We start from the raw sequence: 20,825 nt of genomic DNA, 5'->3' as shown, positions 1-20,825 counted from the left end.
CGGAGGCCAGGAGGATCATTTCGCTGTGAAAGTCCAGTACAGTTTACAGTTTGTGATTTACGTTTTACAATTTACTGGAGCTGTAAGCTACAAAATGAAAGGCACTGGTAACAACACACTCACCAACAAGTTTATCTGCTCATTAACACAAATATCTAATCAGCCAATCACAAGATAGCAACTCTGCAGCATTTACGCATGTAGACATGGTGAAGAGGAGCTGCTGAAGTTCAGACTGGGAGTCAGAATGGAGAAGAAAGGAGATTTAAGTGACTCTGAGTGTAGCATGCTTGGTCTCCCCCCAAAAAATAGAAAAACATCCAGGCAGCAGCAGTTTTCTGGGACTACATCCCTTGAAGACCATCTCTGAACACACAACACATCCGGTGGCAGCTGGTGATAAATATTTTAGGTGGGGCTTTTCTGTTCTGTGCTCAGTTTTTAACAACCATCCCACAACAACACAAGCTGGTCCATCGCACTTTGAGTGGTAATAACATCGTGTGGGTTTTTTCTTGTTGTGTCAAAAGGTTTCAAAACAATTCACCAGGTTCATCTAAGGTCAATGATTGCAACCATAGACTGTATAGAGAGTGGACAATGTGGCTCCGCTTTTTACCATTCTATGGTTTTGAAGCCAAAATACCCCCATCACAGGTGCAGCCATTGTGGAGTCAGAGTCCACACTGCAGAGGCACTGACGGACTCGGAGAGAATATGAGTGGAGCTGGGTGACAAAAAAATGATAAGTTTTGTTCTTTACAGAGTCTAATCTCTTCTCGGCCCTCCTTACATGTTTTACAGTCCCTGAAAAAAATACACAAGAATGTTTTTTTGACTGGGGAATGACTGGGAGATGAAATCTTTGACCTATACTGCAGCCAGCCACCAGGGGGAGCAGTTTTTGTGGCGACCCCACTTCAAGCCGAACGAGATGACGTTCTTTCTTTTTTTTTTTTTTTTTTTTTTTTACCAATCAATGGTCCCAACATCTAACAAGTTATAACTCATGGAAAAAGCATTTACATGATTTTCATCATTGTTCTTGACACTGTACTTAAAATAGACCTTTTTGATTGCTTTTGGAAAGAAGTTGAAAGGTTTTCATGTCAACACAAAGATTTTTACTCCGTAGGCCGGGCATGGTTTCAGTAACATCCCCCAGAAATTTAACACAGAACAGACTTTGCCAGCCCCATGGTGAGTAGTAAGTCTTCAGCATTACTAAGTTCATACCTTCCTAGCTACCAAACTTATGCTTTCTGCAATTAAAAAGGCACTTTTGATTTTAATGCTCAATGTTATGTTTTCTGTCTCATGTTTAAAAATGTGTTTATTATGCCTAATATTGTTGAGTTATGCTAACAAATAACATAAAATGTCACTAACAAAACAGTCACTATCAAAACACACAAAAAAGTTTCAGTAATTGTGACCATAGACCAGGGGTGGGCAAACTTTTTGATTCGTGGGCCACAATGGGCTCTAACATTTGACAAAGGGGCCGGACCAGGAGCAGATGGATGGAGTGCTTTGGTAACTATCAGAGTATCAGTCGTTCATTCCATATCTGTTTTAGAATCCAAAATCGGAAAACGGACAACGACTTGTTATTCAATTTTTCATTTTCAAATCAAAAATCAGAAAACACATAACGGTCTATTTTTAGCTGTTTTGATTTTGATTTAAAATTAAAATTAAAATATAAGAGAATGGAATTATAATGGAATTTTTAATCCGTGTATGGTTCGTTCTTTCGTCATTCTGTTTCAAAACAAAGGTCCGTTCATCTTTACAGAAGGGCTGATGGGTCAGAGGGTAGAGTGCAAATGTGGAGTAATAGGCCTACGCTTCACCTCAACAAAGCCAGTGTCTCTACAGTGCGCCATCTAGTGGGAAAACATCAGAATTGCAGGGAAAATAAAACATTAACAAGGTTTATTCATTTAATTTTTCCAAGTTCGGCGGGCTGGATTAAAACGTTTAACGGGCCGCATGTGGCCCCCAGGCCGTAGTTTGCCCATGCCTGCCATAGACTGTAAGAAATATGGAGGTAGTCTCTGTGACATGACCCGTCTGTTCCTGAAACAGAGAAATGAAGCCAGTTGTCAGACGAGGCCATATTGGATATGATGCTGGCTTTGAGCTTTCTTTCTAACAGCTAAGGGTCGGACATCAGTCACATGAGCCGAGCTGTGTCTTTGATTGGACAATCAAAGGATCCTAACATCTTCTAAACCGCCAAGTTAGAAAAAAAAAACCTCATCATCTATTGTGTGTACCGATAGCTAAATTAGCGTTTTGGATGCTCCATTATCATGTCAATATGGAGCAAACCTCTGGGACATGTTTCCAGCACCTTGTTAAGTGAAGGCAACTCTTTATTTACCTCTGTCTGACTGTGAAAATAAGACTTCAGAGCTCTGTGAGCCCGGTTGTCTTGGATAAACTCAGCAGCATGAGCAGCAGATGTTGATTTTGGGGTCGTCTGACTGAGCACGCCACAGACTTTACTACGTGTGTTTATGAGTGTGTTTAGAGAGATTGTGTGTCCTGTTGGTGGGGTGAGACACACCCTGCTGGAGATAGCGTGACTTCAGAGTTGTGACTGTGCCTCCCTGACCTCAAAGCTGGCTGCTGATATGACACGAGCCTCTGGAGGGTGAAAGCCCATATCAATAATTTCCAAAGCTGTCGTGAAGCAGACGCAGCACATATGGGCTGATCATCCTCTTGTTCACTTTTTCCACTAAGCTTTGACTCCAAGTGACGCTCTGGATTAAGGAAAAGTTAAATCTTACTGTGGACCACACACACACATACATACAAACAAACAAACACACACTCTCCTGCCTGCAGAGCTGCCCTGCCCTCCGGCTAAAACACAGCCTGTCAGTCAGCCTGTGGTGTCTCCTGGCAAGTCGATATGAGATTTGTTGGTTTTTCAGTAACTTAATGCTTTAACAAGGCTTTGGTGAGGTCCCAGTGCTCTCTCACGAAAGGCGCAGCTCCACTCAGCCAAGATCACCACTTGTTTTTCATTCTTCTTCAACATTTTAATCCCCCTCGTCTCGGCCACTCCAGTTTTTAATCAGAAGCAGAGGATCGTTTTGACACCCACCCCTCAGCTGCTGAAGTGTTCATCACTCGTCCTGATCATCCCTTCACACACAGACAAGAGCCAGACCATCAGCAGATGACTTCATCTGTTTCACTAACGAGGCATTAAGTAACTCTCCAAAATAAATATATTTACTCTGAGTAATGTCCATGCAATCACCTCAGTTTACCTGCTTAATGAAATCCCTGCTGCTGCTGCTGCTCTCTGGTTTGTGGGATGCAGCCAAAGTAAATTCTTCATTCCTGGTTGTTTCACCTCAAGGCCTGAGCGTCATCATGTTTTACTTGGTCCTGGATTGGTAGACTAAACCTTTCACTGCTCCACTCCCATCTTTATCAAGACTCCTGACAGCGAATGGAGCTGACTTCAGCACAGCAGTGCTTTGAAATAATCTATCCTAAATATGATTGATTTAACAATGAATGCTTTCAGTCAGTCAGTCAGTCAGTCAGTTTCAGAGCTCAATCCAAAGACTCAGTCTAGTTTCCTCTTTGTTTTGACTGACTGCTGTTACCCTGTTAAAAGGGCTGTGAGGAGTTTCCAAGTGATCTTAAAAAAGTCTCCTTTCTAGATATAGGCTTGATCGTAATCCACACTTTAAAACGAGATTATCAGCGCCAATATTGCTGGTTACAGGTTATTGTAAATAGCCACTTTTTAGCTTCCTAGTCAGGTTGACCAGGATCACTGCAAAAAACTGAAATCTTATCAAGTGTTTTTGTCTTTTTTTTAAGTAAAAATTGTCTTATTATACTTGATATGAGACACTTTCAACTTATCAATCCAGAAAAATGTCTTGTTTCAAGTTATCAGAGAACAAAAATGAGGTTTGAATCGCTTGTAACCAGTAAAAAAATCTGCCAATGGAACAAGAAAAAATTGCTTGAAAATTTCCTTGAGACTAGAACAATGTCTTAATACAAGTAACTTTTCTCTTGTTCCATTGGCAGATTTTTTTTTACTGGTTACGAGCAATTCAGAGCTCATTTTTGTCCTTAAATAACTTTAAACAAGACATTTTTTCTGGATTGGTCATGTGAATTTGGCTCATATTGAGTCTAAAAAGGAATTTTCTACTGAAAATAAGACAAAAACACTTGATATGATTTCAGTTTTTGCAGTAATCCCGTTGATCCAGGTCTCTATGACACCATGCTAGCTGACAAAGTTTAGTAGCGAGAAGAGGTAAACACAGAGATTTCTGTGATTAATTTTGTAGTGATGGTGGACACAAGAGCCTCACTGTTAGACAGAAAAAGGACAGAAGAGCAGACGAAAGATAAACAGGAGAGAAATACAGCCTGAGATAAAAGCTAATTAGCCTTTAGCTACAGGAGCTAAACTGTTTGTGCTCTGATTGGTAGATGACTGGTAGGACATAACTAGGATTCACTAACGTTACACATTACAGACATGTCTTAGAGCATCGCACTGTCAGCTGCGCTAAATATAAACAGCTACTAAACTACTTACAAACTGACTGTGTTTACTTGCTGTCACATTAGCCCACAGATACGTCAGAGCACTGGACTGCAGATGTTTCTAACATGTAGCCAACTGCTACAACATTTGCTTGATGTCATGTTTCAAAACATAGCGCTACGTAACTGCACTGATAAATACCTTTCCTCAGCGTGTTGTATCCTGTAAAACGTTGTCTTAAAGGAAGTAGAATTTGACTCCAGGTCAGAAGGTAGTGAGGGAGTGCAATTAAAACAGATCCTAGTCATAGCGTCTTTGACTGTCTCATTTATGACGGTACGTACTCATCACGTGTTCCGCTGAAGCTAACAGAGATGACATTTCTTTCAGTTTTCTTGATGATAAAGTCTTTTTGCCGCTGGAAACTTTATCTTGTGTTCTACGACAGAGATTCCTAAAGTGGGAACGAAAACCATTAGATTACCTTTGAAAGAAAAGAGAAATGCGATAAACCGCAGTTCCCTGAGAGTCTACTCAAGGCTATCTGCAGAAACACCAGAAACCACAAACTCACAAAGACAAAAAAAAAAAAAAAAAGACGACTGTTACAACAAAAAACAAACATGTTTACAGCCTGGTTCAAAAAACTGTTTGAATCTGAATAGCTCCTTTCTCAATCAGCACACACCGTACAAAGGCTGGATTTTTTTAAATAATCACTTTTGAAGTTTTTAGCCCTATGGGGAGCAGTGTTTGAACTGCAGAGGACAGGTGGTTAAAAGTAATTTTCTCCTAAATGCAGTGATCTCTTTGGGGTAAGTGTGGATTAGCCTATAGAGCGCTCTCTGCTGCTCCACTCCTATGAGCTTCATTCAGTGGTCAGTCATAACTGTAAGTCAGTTTTCCCTGACACCGAGATGACCACCAGACAGCCAAACCCGAGGACCATAAACTGTTACAAAAATGGACGTCATCTTGCTCGGGTCGATGTGAGGTAACCACAAAATACTGCTCCCCCTGGTGGCTGGCTGCAGTATAGGTCAAAAAAATCCATCTCTCCAATCGTTTCAGATTAGCTGCGGTCAAACTTTAAAAAATGAATACACCTCGTAAAAATGTTTGTCTCTATGTCTGATTGTTATGGTGGTTTGAAGATATAATTTGGCTGTCTTATATTCAGGTTCTCTTTTTTCTTAAAAGTTTCATTTTCATTAGTTATAAGAGGTTAAAAACAAGGTTTTACGTCACATTTAACGATGATTGACACTGACTTGACACTCACACAATTTAACGTCATGATAAATTCATTCATTTGCATTTCCATCCTCAGCTGTAAGAGTTGTTGAGTTTCTACCTGGAAAATATATTTCAATTTTAAAGCACTTTCCTTTACTCTCAGATTTCCTAATCCTTTTTATAAATAGATCACTGACGAATCACATGCGTGTCTGTTATCCTCATGGTGTTGTCAGATGAGACAGTTCATTTAAAAACTGAAGCTGTGGACTCCAAAGTTTAGTGAAAAGAATAAAACTTTTAATAGTGGTGGTATTTAAAGAAAGGTCAGAGCTCACCAAAGTTGGTGAGATGCATCATCTGGGAGCCGTGTCTGTGCAAAAGTGTTTGGAAATGTTCTCACTGATGACTGGAAAACAACCAGTACCAATTAAAATAAGTCATATGTGGCTGTAACATCTCACACAGTTAGTCCTATATTATTCTCATCCTATATTAATCCCAGACTTTCAGATTTCCCAGTCATCCCTCCTCCCTGGTCTGACATCAAAGTTCTTTCCTCCAGTTTGGTCTGATTTGATCTGATCAGTCACTATCCCTTCTGAGGGATCCTCTGTCTACAGAGACTGGTTCAGAGGACCGAGGCCCCTCGCTCCGTCTTAAACAAAAGACAGTTTTCTTTTCCTATTAGTCTGAGAGGAGTCAACATCAGAGGGTGGAAATGCTTGTTTGTGCGGCGTGTATTGGGCCTTTCTCAGGGGAGAGGGGGCAAAGAGGAAGAAAAGGTGGGGCCTGATGGGTCCCTCTTTTGCGGTTCATCAGCCCATTAGTTCAGATTGAATATCTGACTGACTGGCCCCACATACTTCAACTAATCTGTCATATCCCAGCCTGCCCCTGGAGTCTGTTATAGCATGTTCACATTGACAGGCCGTATACAGGACAACAATAGCCTGCTCTGACCTCCAAACCTCTGTTTGGTTTATCTAAGGGAGCTGGTGCCCCTAATGACGGGCCCACATATAGAGGCCTGTATGGGGATGGGGATGCTGGATCTGGTGAACAGGACAAGTAGTCACGCTATGGGGATATAAATGTGTCAAACCAAGCCTGCCAACCTGTTTACTGGTACTCAGAGTACGCTCACACCAGGATGCTTGTTGTGTTATCTAACAGAATCACAACTTTTGCATTTTTCATTCAAGTACAAGTTCAGTTTTATTTAATAGCAGTTTATCTTAGTAGAAGTCAATGTACCAGTCTGTTTATCTTCTGAAGTAAATGTAAAAAAATCCTTTCTTTAAAACCTCCTTAAAATCCTGAGTACTTGTCTTTAGATCAGGGGGTGTGGCGTGAAGGAGCTGAGAAGATGTCAGTCAGATATGAGCTCTAGATGCAGTCACGCTGTAAAACCTGACAAATTAGTTCAACTTAAACTGTTTGAGTAAAACGATTGCCTTGAACCATTTAAGGTGGCTAACTCAAATAAATCAAGTTAAAACAAATATTCTATGACAGTAAAGTAACTCAAATATCTTAAGTAAATAAGGCTTGTGTTTTATGAGTAAACTATACTTGCTCCATTTAGTAAAGTGAAATGTTAATAATTAACTTAAACTTAAATGCAGTAATTCATGCAACTTATATAACGTGTCCATTGACTGTATTTAAATTAATACTAAATTAAATTTATCTTGTGTCAATAAATCTTTTTACCCAGGCTTGATTAACTTTGTCTTTCAACTGAAATAACTCACTACATTTGAGTTGTTGTAGCTTGAAATTACATTTTGTCAACTCATTTCATTTGAGGAAACCAACTGCCTTAAACCGGTCAAGTTGCATGAACACATTATAAATCACTAATAAATCTGATCTGGCTTGAATTGTTTACCATAATGTTTCATATCCGATCAGCACTCAAAACAAATGAGTTGTTACATCAGTTATACATTTTGAAGTTCATTTGATTAAGGTGGATGAATAACCCGTTATTTTTGAGATTCAAGTCATGTTTACTTGCTTAATTTAGTAAGATGTACTGTTAGGTTTTACATCTCCTCCTGTGCTGATAGTTGAAGTCTAACAACAGAAGAGTGTGTGAGAAGAGCACATGAAGTTCCTGAATATTTGAGTTTCCTCTTTGTTTTTATTTTGCACTTTGTAGACGCTCCCTACATCAAGTCAAAGCCTGCTGTGAGTTCAAAGAGTTCACTATTGAGTGTCTGGATTGCAGGACATCTTGTTCTGATCAGGTTTAGGCTTACATTAGAGCTGACTGTTGTTGGAAAAAGGTGTCAGCTTTATCAAATCTGTTTCTCTGATCAGTTATACCTAAAGGACCAACCTGAGGAAGGATTTTTGGTGATTTTAGCCTGATCAGTAAATTCTTCTCCTCCTTTGTTACTTTAGTCCACCTGATCACTGGACCAGAGATGTCAGCCAATCAGCTGCAGGCACACTCAATAACTGATGAAAGTCAAAATGTAATCAAGAAAAAAATCTACTCAAAAAAGCATGCTGATCGGTTTTTGTGAGTGACTCAAAAATAAGTGTCAGCTCCTTTTCTCACTTATGGGTCATTTCACTGAATCGGTGCCACTTGGTTGTTGTAACTCTCTAGAAGAAAAGTTAAATTTCTCTTTTTTAACACTTAATCTGATAACACACATTGAACTACTCTTTGGCCCATCACAAGCTTCCTCAGCTGAAGATCAGGGCTCTGAACTGGTTTGTGGAACGAAAACAAGAAACAGACACTTTAACCATTTTGCTGGGAATAAAAAATGAAACCAGAAACTTTTGAATTTTTAATTTTTTGGAGCAGAGTCGGAACATTAAAAAATTCGAACCAGATACTCATATTTTTTTGATTCTTGAAATATCTGTCATGTCGGTTATGTAACTCAATATTATCAGATTTTTCAGAGGGGGTGTGTCGTGGTCGGAGGTGAATTTTAACTCAATCATTTCTTCTTTCTTTGTTTAGAGAAAATAAGTTTAAAGTATAGTTTGGATACAGAATAACACAAATATGTAAAAACATGACATTTCTGAATTATTCAAATCATTATATTTCATGGTAAAGTCTAATTTTAGAAAGCATGGACAGGCAACAAATGCTATTTTTCCAGTGTCCAAGATAGTGTGAATTAATCTTTGAAAATATTTTTACTAAATATGCAATAATATCAATGTGCAGGACACTTGGCTTTATTCAAAATGTATTTTACACTTAATTTTATTGTGCACTCATGCATTTTATGACACTGATTTGGTGGAATGGCCCTTTTATTTTTCTTATACCTTTTACGATTTGTGCTACTTGGAACACACAAAGGCCGACTGAGCTGCAGATATCTTTGAGAGATTTGACAGGCAGAATTGTTCAGCCCTTCAAGTCTCATTCCTGACAGTTTAATGATAAAATTTAAGTTAATTAAAGTTAACTAATAAAAAAAGCAAATGTATTTCTCCTCGGCTCTGTTGGGGTAAACTTTGCTCAAATGTGTTTAAATGTCATACTGAGACCTTTAAAGAGAAGAAAAGGTGAAGAAGCTCCTTTTTTTTTTTTTTTTTTTTTTACATCAAATCATTTATTCAAAGGTGAATTCATGCAAAAACAAAAGTCAATTTTCCTGTTGTTATGCACACGTCAGTGTAAAGACAAAAATATGCACAATCACAATATCTCAGGGTTTAAAAAGTCAAATCATCAACACATAACAAAGCTTCTCTAACAGTTACATCCACAGTCACAAAGTCCTACACATGTTGGATCACATCAAAACCAGGAGAAGTGTCAGATCTGTGATGAAGCCACCCTTTACATTCTGCTCTTTCTAACCGTTCTGCTCCATGTCAGAGTTTTGTTCCTTTCAACTTTTTCATGAGACGTTTGAAAAGTCACATTTTTGTGAAATTATTTTAAAATTATGGTCTTGCGTTTGACGGTCAGGAGCTCTCAGCTCGTGGGATAATGTGACACCACTCAGGTGCTCTTCTCCACAAACAAGAACACCTGTTATTAAAAAACAAATGAAGGTGGTTGTATTTTTTCATTTTTTTTACTTTTTGATTTGATTTATTTTCATCACTGCTTCCATCCGACAGAGGCCCTACTTCAGGAGTGGATTCATCAAATTTTCAAGGTTTTTAAAGACATGTCGCAACAGCTCATACAGAGGAACTAGAAGCTAATTCAACAAGAGAAAATGAAGCAGATTATATACAGTGTTATTTCAGAGACAGTTTAAATGAGGGAAACAGGGGCTGGGTTAACAATCCTGGAGGAAGAACTAATAAAAAAAGGTAAATGATTTTTCTTGGAGAAGAGTTCAGTGAAAGCTGTGTCTGAGGAGGTGTAGATATGGTGTGAGGTGAGAGGAAGTTTCCTTAAAGGTTTCTCTCCAGGAGCACAGTCTTTAAGTCTGCGGGGCAGTTGATGGTGAAGACCGTGTGGGAGGTGTTTGGACTTTCCACGAGGGCAGCGACAGCTTCCCCTAGGTCCAGGTGGTTTAGGTAACCAGGAGACATGCGCTCTGGAGTCGCGACACCTGCGTTTATCTTCACCTGGAAAGCAATGCAGAGACAGATGAGAGGAAAGGTGAGGGTTGGGGTTCACTGTTTGTTGATGCATTAAGAGGTTAGAGCAGGGGTGGGCAAACTTTTTGATTCGTGGGCCACAATGGGTTCTAACATTTGACAAAGGGGCCGGACCAGGAGCAGATGGATGGAGTGCTTTGGTAACTATCAGGGTATCATTTGTTCATTCCATATCTGTTTTAGAATCCAAAATTGGGAAACGGATAACGACTTGTTATTCAATTTTTCGTTTTCAAATCAAAAATCGGAAAACACGTAACGGTCTATTTTTCGTTGTTTTGATTTTGTTTTGAAATTAAAATTAGAATATGAGAGAATGGAATTATAATGGAATTTTTAATCTGTGTATGGTTCGTTCTTTCGTTTTTGGGTTTCAAAATAAAATCTAAAAAACAAAAAACAGACTTTTTTTTTGTTTTTCTGTTTTCAAACCAAAACGGAATTACGGAATTACAGAAAAACAGAAAAACAGAAAAACAGAAAAAACGCGTTTTTTCTATCCTGGTTTTAAAAATGAAAAAAAAAATAATAATAATAGATTGTGTAAAAATTGTTTGTGTGATATTTTGATATTAAATGTGAACTCTTTATATAGAAAACATCAGAATTGCAGGGAAAATAAAACATTAACAAGGTTTATTCATTTAATTTTTTCAAGTTTGGCGGGCCAGATTAAAACGTTTAACATGTGTCTGTAACGTGCGCATGTGGCCCCCGGGCCGTAGTTTGCCCATGCCTGGGTTAGAGCGACTCAGGACAGAAAAGAGTCAGAACTAAACCAGTCTTTGTGTCTTATTTCTAGTGAAGATATTTCAAAAGACTTAATTCAAGCTACATTCACCAGAAAATTATGTTATTTGGGACATCATTAGTAAAAAACAATCGATAACGCTTGTTATAAGTACAAAAAAATAATCTACCAGTAGAACAAGAATAATCCATACTTTAAGTTTCTTTGATTGGGACCACATTGTCATCTAGCTTCTTATACCATTTACATTGTTTAACTCTTTATTTATTTATTTTTTCTTTTCTATCCCAGTCTTGTTTTTGTGTTTCCTCTTTTATTCTCTTATCCAGCTCCACAAAAACCAGTTTCATCTTGTATTCAGGGCGTCTAACTATTCTGTTGTGTCTCTCTGTTTTACTTTGTGGAGCTTTTAGCAGAGTTTCAGGAGCAGAACCACACCTGAACCTCACCGCCATATTCAGACCCTCCTAACCCACTATGTCCTGTTTGCTCTCACATCGTACACCCTGCCCCCTAACCCTTCTCTCTTGGTTCCTACTGCTTTCCTTCCCCTTAGAGTCCTAATAACGAGGGGTCAGGAAGCTACGGTGGACTCTTTTTCGATAGCTTCCCCACAATGTCTGCTTCATACAACCTTAATCCCTCATTCACGTTTACGTTAATGAGCTGTTTAAAGGCTGTGCTGACTTGTGGTTCTGGTAAGTGAAATCTTTGTTAAGAACTTTATCTTGTCTGTTTGGCAAGTCCTACACAAATTAACTTTATTATTATTATTATTGTAATTATAATTATTATTAATGTTATTATTATCATTAGGAAATGATGTAAAAGCTAGAAACAGAGACCAGGAAAGAAAGAAACAGTTCTTTGTCCGTCAGTTTGTTTCTCTATTTGCCTCTAATGCTCGGCACAAAGACTTTTTCAAAGGACTGAACACACTCGACTTTGACTGAAGCCTCAGAAATGTTCATTCAAGTCTTCGAAGCTCTGCACAAGTTTATAAAAGAAATCTTTCAGTTTGTGTGATGTCAAAAAGAGAATCCGTTCTCAAAAAACTGGGCTTAACTAAACTGGAATATGAAACAATAAAACAAAAGTAGCATTTAAGCTGACCATAAAATAAACACAGTAACAGAAAGAGGAGGCGTATTTTAAGTGTAAAGGTTTTTATATGAGGAGTTAACTGCATTTACTTTGCAAATATAAACAGTAATTATGTTTTGTTTGTTTTAAGAATAAATTTAAAGTCTTTGTTGTTATTGGCTGATGTCTGCAGCACTGACTTCATTCCCTGACACTGACACAAAGAAAGCTCTGTTTGGACTCTGTGCTTTAAAATGTGACAATACACACAAAAAAAAACTATTTTCTCCAACAAGATGTTCAGAATTTCAGATACAGGCGTTTATTCCTTCAACTAGAGGAGTATCTGTTTGCTGTTGATTGTACGGGAACTTTTGGCCTGAATCTTTAGAGTTTATTTCTTCTGGGATAAAGACTCTGTTAGCACCATCAAACACTGTGTTTCTTGTACATGACTTTATCAAGGTGTGTGTTTGTTTTTGGAGCTGATCTTCTTTTTAACTCTATTTTTCTTTGGTTAAGAAAAATGTTCACAGGGTGCAAAGTGAAAAGGAAATGTATTTATTTGTAGTTTGAAAGATGACAACAATCGAACGTCTTCAGATGGTCTGTTTAGTGTTACAGTCCGGTGCTCTAAGACGTGTCTGTAACGTGTAACGTTAGTGAATCCTGGTTTTGTCCTGCCAGTCATCTACCAAGCAGAGCTAACGTAACCTCACTCTTCATTTTATTGATAGACTCTCAAGTTTGAACAGACCACTGCAGAATAACTGCTGACTGTGGGTTAGAATGAACATTATCACAAACAGTTTAGCTCCTGTGTTACAGAGTGATACAGCCTCAGCTAAAAGCTAATTAGCCTTTAGCTCGGGCTGTATCACTCTTCTGTTTAACTTCCTTCTGCTCTGACCTCCTTTTTTTTCCGTCAGACAGTACTATCATTTAGAAATGACTAATTTTGGAGCTAATGATCTCATGTTAATCCAAAGTGAATTAAAATATTACCTTTCTAGAAAGGTGACGTTGATGGCTGTTCTGTGTACTGGGTGTTTTAATGTGCTCTAACATTCAGTTTTTCTCTTTAACCAACTGCAGTTAAATCACTTTATCATATCATTTTAAAATCATGGTTTTATAAGATTCACAGTTTATTGTTTGTTCTCTCGCCTTACAAATACTTCAAAACAAAGAGTCACTGTGTCTGAATGAGTTCACGCATAAAAACAACGTCATACCTCCTCCACAGGATCAAAGGTACAAATTTGGAGCTGCTGACAAGGCTGTGTCATGACTGACTTCAATCAACTTTTTAAAGTTGATTTTATAAAATATTGGATCAGAGAAAACATAAAGGACCAGAGTGTTTGAAAAAAGGCTCAATGATCACTATTGAGGGATGTTTTAGCAACACTACCTCACAAATTGAGAAGCCTCTCCATATTATAGAAGGACTGAGAACTAATCTGACGACTGATTCATCATTGTTTCAATATCATTTTCAGTAATTACTTCTGTGAAAGTGTTACTTTTGTATGAGACTAGAGTTTATGATAAACCTGAGGTGTCCTGTGATTAAAGCCGAGCTGTTTTAACACCCTGAAGTCTCACCTGGTTGAGTTTGCAGGACACGTCGGGGTACTCTTCTCGTAGCACCTGGCAGAAGGCCAGAGTGCTGGCAGATCCCACGGTCAGGAAACCCGTACCCGGCATCAGCAGCTTCTCATCTGCTCCTCCTGTGGCACAGAGCAACAATCACAGCTTTGTTTTTGGACACAGCTCATGACTGCTTTATGTGAACTGGTGTCTAAATATGAAACTGGTTGGCCACATTCACTCTCTAAAGTGTCCAGAATGACTTTCTCCCCTTACAAGAGCTGTATGAGAAAAAACTGATCAGCATTTAGGTCAGATTTCTTTCTTAGCAGGATGTTTGATATGAGCAGAGACAAAGGCAGATGGAGTCACCTGTTACGAAGGTGTAGGTGCAGCTGGAGTCGTCCCTCACCAGGGGAAAGAAGGCCTTCCACGACACAAACGTGCTGAAAAGTAGCGTCTCGATCACCTGGAGAGGGAACACAAGAAATTTCACAGGAATCAGCATTTCTTCCTCCAGGATGTCAGCAGAAAACCAAGACCTCCTTTGTGTGCACGCTCACCCAGTGCAGGTCTTTGAGGGTCTGCGTGTGTGGAGGTCCGCCCTGCCACCAGCTGAAGCCCAGAGAGGAGACGATGTCTGTCACTCTGCCAACCGCCTTCAGCAGGTCCTGTTTGGCCTTCTCTGCCCCCTCCTCTGACCCTGGAGAGAGAGAAGATTCACAGAGAGACCTTGAGAGGGAGTCAGACTCAAACTCTCCTGTGTGGACCGTGTGTGTGAGTGTGTGTAAGATAGCTTGATAGATCCTGTTTGACAGTGATCAGCATGTTTTGTTTGAAGTTTACTGCGAGCTAGCAACAAACTTGCGCCTGAGCCTCCAGCCCTGCCAGCAAGTTTTTGGCCTGTTAGCCCCTGGCTACCGTCCCACCATGTTAGCGTCTGCCCTGCTAACCACCAACTTCAGTCTGTGCCAGCTTTCTGCCAGGTTAACGTGCTTTTCTGCCTGCTCTGCAGAGCTCCGCGGAGCTCAGCACTGTGAGGATGCAGCTTTCTTTGCCCAAGGTGGAACCTCTGCTACCTGCCTGCTCTGATCAGGACAGCTCCCACTGGCATGCACCACAAGAACTGAAACCCAAGACAGAGTTTATGTCGGCCTGAATTGTTTGCATAGAAAAAAAACTGCCAATGAGGTACGAAAACTTGGACCATGTTCTATCAGTTTTAGGAGCCCTCTTTCAGGACCATTTTAGCAAACAATGACTTCAAAAATCTCAGCGAATCCTCCACTGCTCACCCTTTGGAGCCTCTGCTGCCCTGTCCCTCTGGGTCTGGGCTGACCAGTTCTGTCTGGTTCCTCTGTGAGGCCTGGCTGATGCTGGTTCCTGACTGACAGGAGCTTGTTCCTGTCTGAACTCTCTGACCCTCAGCTGACTGTCTCTGCCCCCCTGTCCCTGAGCTGAAGCCAATCCCTGCTCTGTGCTGCAGGACTCACCAGTAGCTGCTCTGGTCTGGCCTTCAGAGGTGACCTGCTTGTGTCCCCAGACACCATTGGCAGACCAGTTTGTCCTACTGGCCATTCTACCAACACTCATACACCACTTTATCAGGTACACCTTGCTAGTACTGAGTTGGACCCCCTTTTGCCTTCAGAGCTGCCTCAATCCTCGTGGCATAGATTCAACAAGATACTGGAAACATTCCTCAGAGAGTTTTCTCCATATTGACATGACAGCATCACACAGTTGCTGCAGATTTGTTGGCTGAACATCCATGATGAGAATCTCCTGTTCCACCACATCCCAAAGGTGCTCTATTGGATTGAGATCTGGGGACTGTGGAGGACATTTGAGTACAGGGAACTCATTGTCATGTTGAAGAAACCAGTCTGAGATGAGTCCAGCTTTATGACATGGAGCGTTATCCTGCTGGAAGTAGCCATCAGAAGATGGGTACACTGTGCTCATAAAGGGATGGACATGGTCAGCAACAATACTCAGGTAGGCTGTGGACTTTAAACCAGGCTCAGGTGGTACTAAGGGACCCAAAGTGAGCCAAGAAAATATCCCCCACACCATTACACCACCAGCAGCAGCCTGAACCGTTGATACAAGGCAGGATGGATCCATGCTTTCATGTTGTTGACGCCAAATTCTGACCCTACCATCTGAATGTGGAGCAGAAATCCAGACTCATCAGACCAGGCAACGTTTTTCAATCTTCTATTGTCCAGTTTTGGTGTTGCTGTGTGAATTGTAGCCTCAGTTTCCTGTTCTTAGCTGACAGGAGGGTCACCTGGTGTGGTCTTCTGCTGCTGTAGCCCATCTGCCTCAAGGTTGGACGTGTTGTGTGTTCAGAGATGCTCTTCTGCAGACCTCGGTTGTAACCAGTGGCAGTTTGTCAAATACTTAGACCAACAACCATGCCACATTCAGAGTCTCTTTAATCCCCTTTTTTTTCCATCACTTTGAAACTTCAGCAGCTCCTCTTCATCATGTCTACATCAATAAATGCTGTAGAGTTTCTGCCGTGTGATTGGCTGATTAGAAATTTGTGTTAATGGCAGATGAACAGGAGTACCTCATTAAATGCCCTTTCATCAGATACGACAGTGGGACAGAGGGATGGGAAATATTTAGAGGTAACATGTAGCAATGCAACAGTAACTTTAATGATCAGGGCTTCAGTCTCTGTATGAGACGTGTTTTAAAGGCTAAACCAGCTTGCACTGTACATCTGCTGCTGCTCTGACACACACTCAGACAACAATCAAACGGTCTGTTTTAAACAATGAACTCTTCACTGCTTAAGTCCTTTGTATGCAAACATTCACTTAATCTACTTAAATCTCTGATAATCACCTTTAATCCAGAGTTTATGAATGATCATCTCTCCATAATGTAACCTCCTCTGGAGATTATCCTAACAACAGAAACCTTTCTGCACACTGAGACATCAGTGTGTGCAGTTTCAGTGGTTTAATTTTTGACGACAGGCTGAAATTTGATCGCTCGGTCAGCTTAGTCGTCAAAAACAGATTTAATCATTTGAGGATTTTATTGAAGGTAATGGGGTACCTCAAATACAGAGACCTAGAGACTGTGATTCAAGCTTTTATCAACACAAGACTGGATTATTGTAACTCTGACGGGGGGGACTCACTTCCACATCGTCTGCAGCTGGTTCAGAATGCAGCTGCCTGTCTCCTCAGTGGTAAACCTAAGTCAGACCACATTTCCCTGTCTTAGCTTCGCTGCGCTGCGCTGGCTTCCAGTGTTTTTGAGATAGGATTTTAAACATGTAAAGCTCTAAATGGCCAAGCCCCCGACCAAACTTCTTCGTCCCCATGTCCCTGCCAGCTGCTTCTGGTCACTCCCAAAACCAGACTCAAAACTACAGGTGACAGAGCTTTAGTGTCAGCTGGAACAACTGGCCTTTGCATATCAGCTCTGCGGGGTCAGCTGAAGTTTTAAATCTTCTCTCAAGCCTCACCTCTTCTCCCTGACTTTTAATCAAAGTCGACTGGACATCTGGCAGAATTTCAAATAAATTGTATTTATTTTAATTCTATTTTATTTCATTTCGTATCTGCTCTGGTTTTATGCTTTTATGTCTCGTAGTATTGTATCTTTTTATTATTGCTGCTTTTAATCTGTACAGCACTTTGGTCATCTTTGGTTGTTTTAAATGTACTCTATAACCTCTTAAGACTCAGTGTCCACATTTGAGGACACTATATTTCTGCCTCTCAGACCCATGATACTTGGTTTTTTAAACTCTGACCAATTAAGAGCACTGCCCACATCATCTTTTGGTGAAATCACAACGTAACACCCATTTTAGTGAAAAAAACAACAACGTATTTAAGTACAAAAACACTAATAACAAACAACTAATAAAGAACTCGGAACACAAATAATCAAACTTCATGCACAAAGACCAAGTTAAGTTATTATACTTTTCAGGTCTTACTTATTTATTCCAAATAGCAAGGTGAATCAAAAATTGCACACCAGACAAAAGCTTGGGTCTTAATAGGATAAATAAAGTTTGAGTTGAGTTTATCATTCCTCATACTATCAGTGAAATGAGGTAACTGGAAATGATAAAAGGATAATGAGGTAGGTTGGGGATTTGAGCCCAGCTCCTGCAGTCACATGCCACATACACCCTGTATCTATACCTTTACCTATACCCGGGTATCAGCAGATACTGATACTGATCCGATTTGATACCAGTATTAATTCAACATTCTCTATTAGGAGGATGAGACTGAGACTTGTTTTGGTAACTTCAGTGATTTTATGGGATTATGATTGTGTGGTTAGTAAATCTCCATCACTAACAGAAATCACAGTTTAACTGCAAACCTCAGCAGTGGATCAGTGAGGAATTAAACTGGCACATGTTAAGAGTTATCGTTAGAGTTTTGGTAAAATAAGTGAAGAACCTCCAAACTGCTGAGCTGCTGAATGATGTTTTAGCTCTAAGTTTGGTGATATAATACGCATATGGTTGTTGTCAATCATAGAAAAGAACAGAGTTGAATAGATGTGTCCTATAGATCACCCCTTTGTCACCAAAACTGATCTGACTTATGGAGTCTGTATCAGGAAACCAGGACCAGATCAGTCCATCCATACAGACATATTCCTCTGATGTTTGGTGTCTTAGTGCAGAGACTGCAGCCCTCATTTGGTCCATGGCTTAACTCCTGACTTCTTGGGTGTATAAGTGAGAAATAATATTACGTTTCCTATTCATTCCTGTTGCATTCTGTTTTCTCTGAGGTTAAATTTTATGTAAATATTGAAATCTCTGTGTAGAATGACAGGATGAAATGTTTGTTACATTCTCCATGTAGTGAAATGAGCTTAGTGTCAAACAGACTCTTGTATGTGTGAAGAGGAGGACATGAAACTCCACTCACCCACATTCCCCACAATAGTGGTGAGGCTATCCTTTGTGTTTGGAGAGACGAATGAACGCAGTCTCTCCAGGCGGCTGCTGTCCCTGGAGATCACAGCCACTTTGAAACCTTTACACACACACACACACACACACACACACACACACACACACACACACACACACACACACACACACACACACACACACATACATCAGATAATACATTAATCTGTGATGCAGACAGAGGTAAGCAGACCCTTTAATGCACATACATTAGGACTAATCCCTCCTTCATGAACGTAAACATCAGTAAAAGGCTCACATTGTTTTAGTCTGTCTATCAGGGTCATCAGAAGAACAAATATGACCGAGCAGCAGATGGCAACTTTCTGATCTGGACATGCAAAGTGTCCCCTTCTCTTCTCGGGGCCCTGCCCATCTCCTGCACTGGTTCATACAGAGTGCAGAGGCAGCTGAGCACAACACACAACCCACTTTCAGTTGTCTGTCTGAAACAGCCTCAACAAGGGCTGAAAAAAGTCCCAATGAATTCATGATGGAAAGCAGAGAAACATCTAAAGCTTGATCAGTTCATGGCAGACTGTTCGTCATTTAAATAACCAGCAGAAAAATCAGTTCTTTACGGAAAACAGCCATGTTCAGACCTTTTACTTTAAAATCAACATGAATGTGATTTTACCCACCTCAACACAGGTAGACACACATTACACATGAAAAAAGGCTGACCTCACCTGTTCCTGAACTTTGGATACACATTTCTGCAAGCCAGTTAATACCTTTGAAAGTCAACATTGTTTTAGTTCTCAGCCTATTCTAAGATACGACCATTAAATAAATATTTTCACAAATAACAAGCCTTAACAACATCTTGAAAAGATTACTGGAGCAATTTTTATCTAAAAAGAACAAAAAACTGTTTTTAGCTGCGTATTAATATACAATCTCTGCTCTACTTAGTTTTAGGGGGAGATGGGGGTTTGAATAATCAAAAGAAGAAGAAACATGAATTTCATAAAGGAGCTTTTTGCATTATATCAAGAAACAACACTGGGATTTCTGATAAAGATGCTATTTTAGAATGTTAAAACAGTGTGCCATTCCTGGTTACAGTATTAAGAAGTTCACTTTCAGTAACTTGCTCTTAGACTCCACCTTAATGCAAAATATCAAATGAAAAGTGCAAATTGTGTCATATTCTGATTTTATCCTTATTAAGAAGCTCAATAATGTGGACAAAAGAGCAAAATGCAACTTATTACACAGGCTGTAACATCTTTGCTACCTTTAAAAAAGTTTGTATTTGGTTTTTACATTATACAGAAACACTTGATTTCATGCCAACAAAAACACTGGCAGAGAAGTATCGCTCTTATGAGGGTCGTGGTTTGCAGCCGCAGCCAAGCCCAGGATACAATCATCATGTATGACCTGACACCCAGAGAAACCTCATAATTTACACCATATCACAAGATGAGGGGGGGAAAATGTTGTTGAAATTGACCCATTCCAAATATATATATATATATATATATATATATATATATATATATATATATATATATATATATATATATATATATATATATATATATATATACAGCTATATATGGGTGTGTATGTATGTGTGAATATGCAAACAAATTTTGGTTTCCTTTTTCTCAAGAGTAAGCAAATAATCTTCTTCCCTCTAAAAGATTGTATGAAAATGTCTCAAGGTGAACTTACCTTTGTCCAGCAGGGCTTTAACCACCCCGGAGCCCACTGTCCCCGCTCCTCCCAGCGCTAACACAACCCTGTCTGAGTTTGACATGCTGGCTGCAGCTGAACAGACCTGCTGAAGGATGAAGGATGCTGCTGCTGAGTCTGAGACTGAAGTTAGGGACTCTTGCGGATCAACACGGTCAACCCAGGATACTTTAAGCTAAATAACAGGGACGCAGATCCGCCCCGCCACCATGTCATTGTAGCCACGCCCCTGGGTCCGAAAAAGAGGCTTTATTTGTGTGTGCGTGTGTTTTAGTGTGAGTGTGTTAACTGCTAAATAAAAGCTAGGGATGCAGACAGGGCAACCGGTTCATAGGCAG

General features: G+C 39.9%; 1 protein-coding gene across 1 annotated transcript; it reads right to left on the bottom strand.

Annotated features, from left to right (window-relative positions):
• Positions 1–9,395: 9,395 nt before the first annotated feature.
• On the bottom strand, positions 9,396–20,691 carry LOC141796838 (uncharacterized). Its single transcript, XM_074678120.1, has 6 exons — positions 20,467–20,691; positions 18,740–18,847; positions 14,375–14,514; positions 14,184–14,280; positions 13,827–13,951; positions 9,396–10,351 (listed from the first exon to the last, which is right to left on the bottom strand). Exons 1-6 carry the CDS (start codon positions 20,549–20,551, stop codon positions 10,175–10,177), a joined length of 732 nt encoding a protein of 243 aa, XP_074534221.1. The 5' UTR covers positions 20,552–20,691; the 3' UTR covers positions 9,396–10,174.
• Positions 20,692–20,825: the final 134 nt, after the last annotated feature.

Source organism: Halichoeres trimaculatus, unplaced genomic scaffold (assembly GCF_033239565.1).
Source record: "Halichoeres trimaculatus isolate MK-OKI-2021-1 unplaced genomic scaffold, fHalTri1.1 fHalTri1_scaffold_10, whole genome shotgun sequence".
Classification (NCBI taxonomy): Eukaryota; Metazoa; Chordata; class Actinopteri; order Labriformes; family Labridae; genus Halichoeres; species Halichoeres trimaculatus.
The sequence above is the reverse complement of the archived record's forward strand: the minus strand, read 5'-3'. Positions and strand labels throughout refer to the sequence as shown.

Bases quoted from the DNA above. Each gene is read 5' to 3' on its own strand.
- LOC141796838 (XM_074678120.1), bottom strand. From the start codon at position 20,551: ATGTCAAACTCAGACAGGGTTGTGTTAGCGCTGGGAGGAGCGGGGACA. The intron at 18,848-20,466 runs GTAAGTTCACCT...GTGTGTGTAAAG, and splicing joins TAAAGCCCTGCTGGACAAAG to GTTTCAAAGTGGCTGTGATC. The intron at 14,515-18,739 runs GTGAGTGGAGTT...CTCTCTCTCCAG, and splicing joins CACTATTGTGGGGAATGTGG to GGTCAGAGGAGGGGGCAGAG.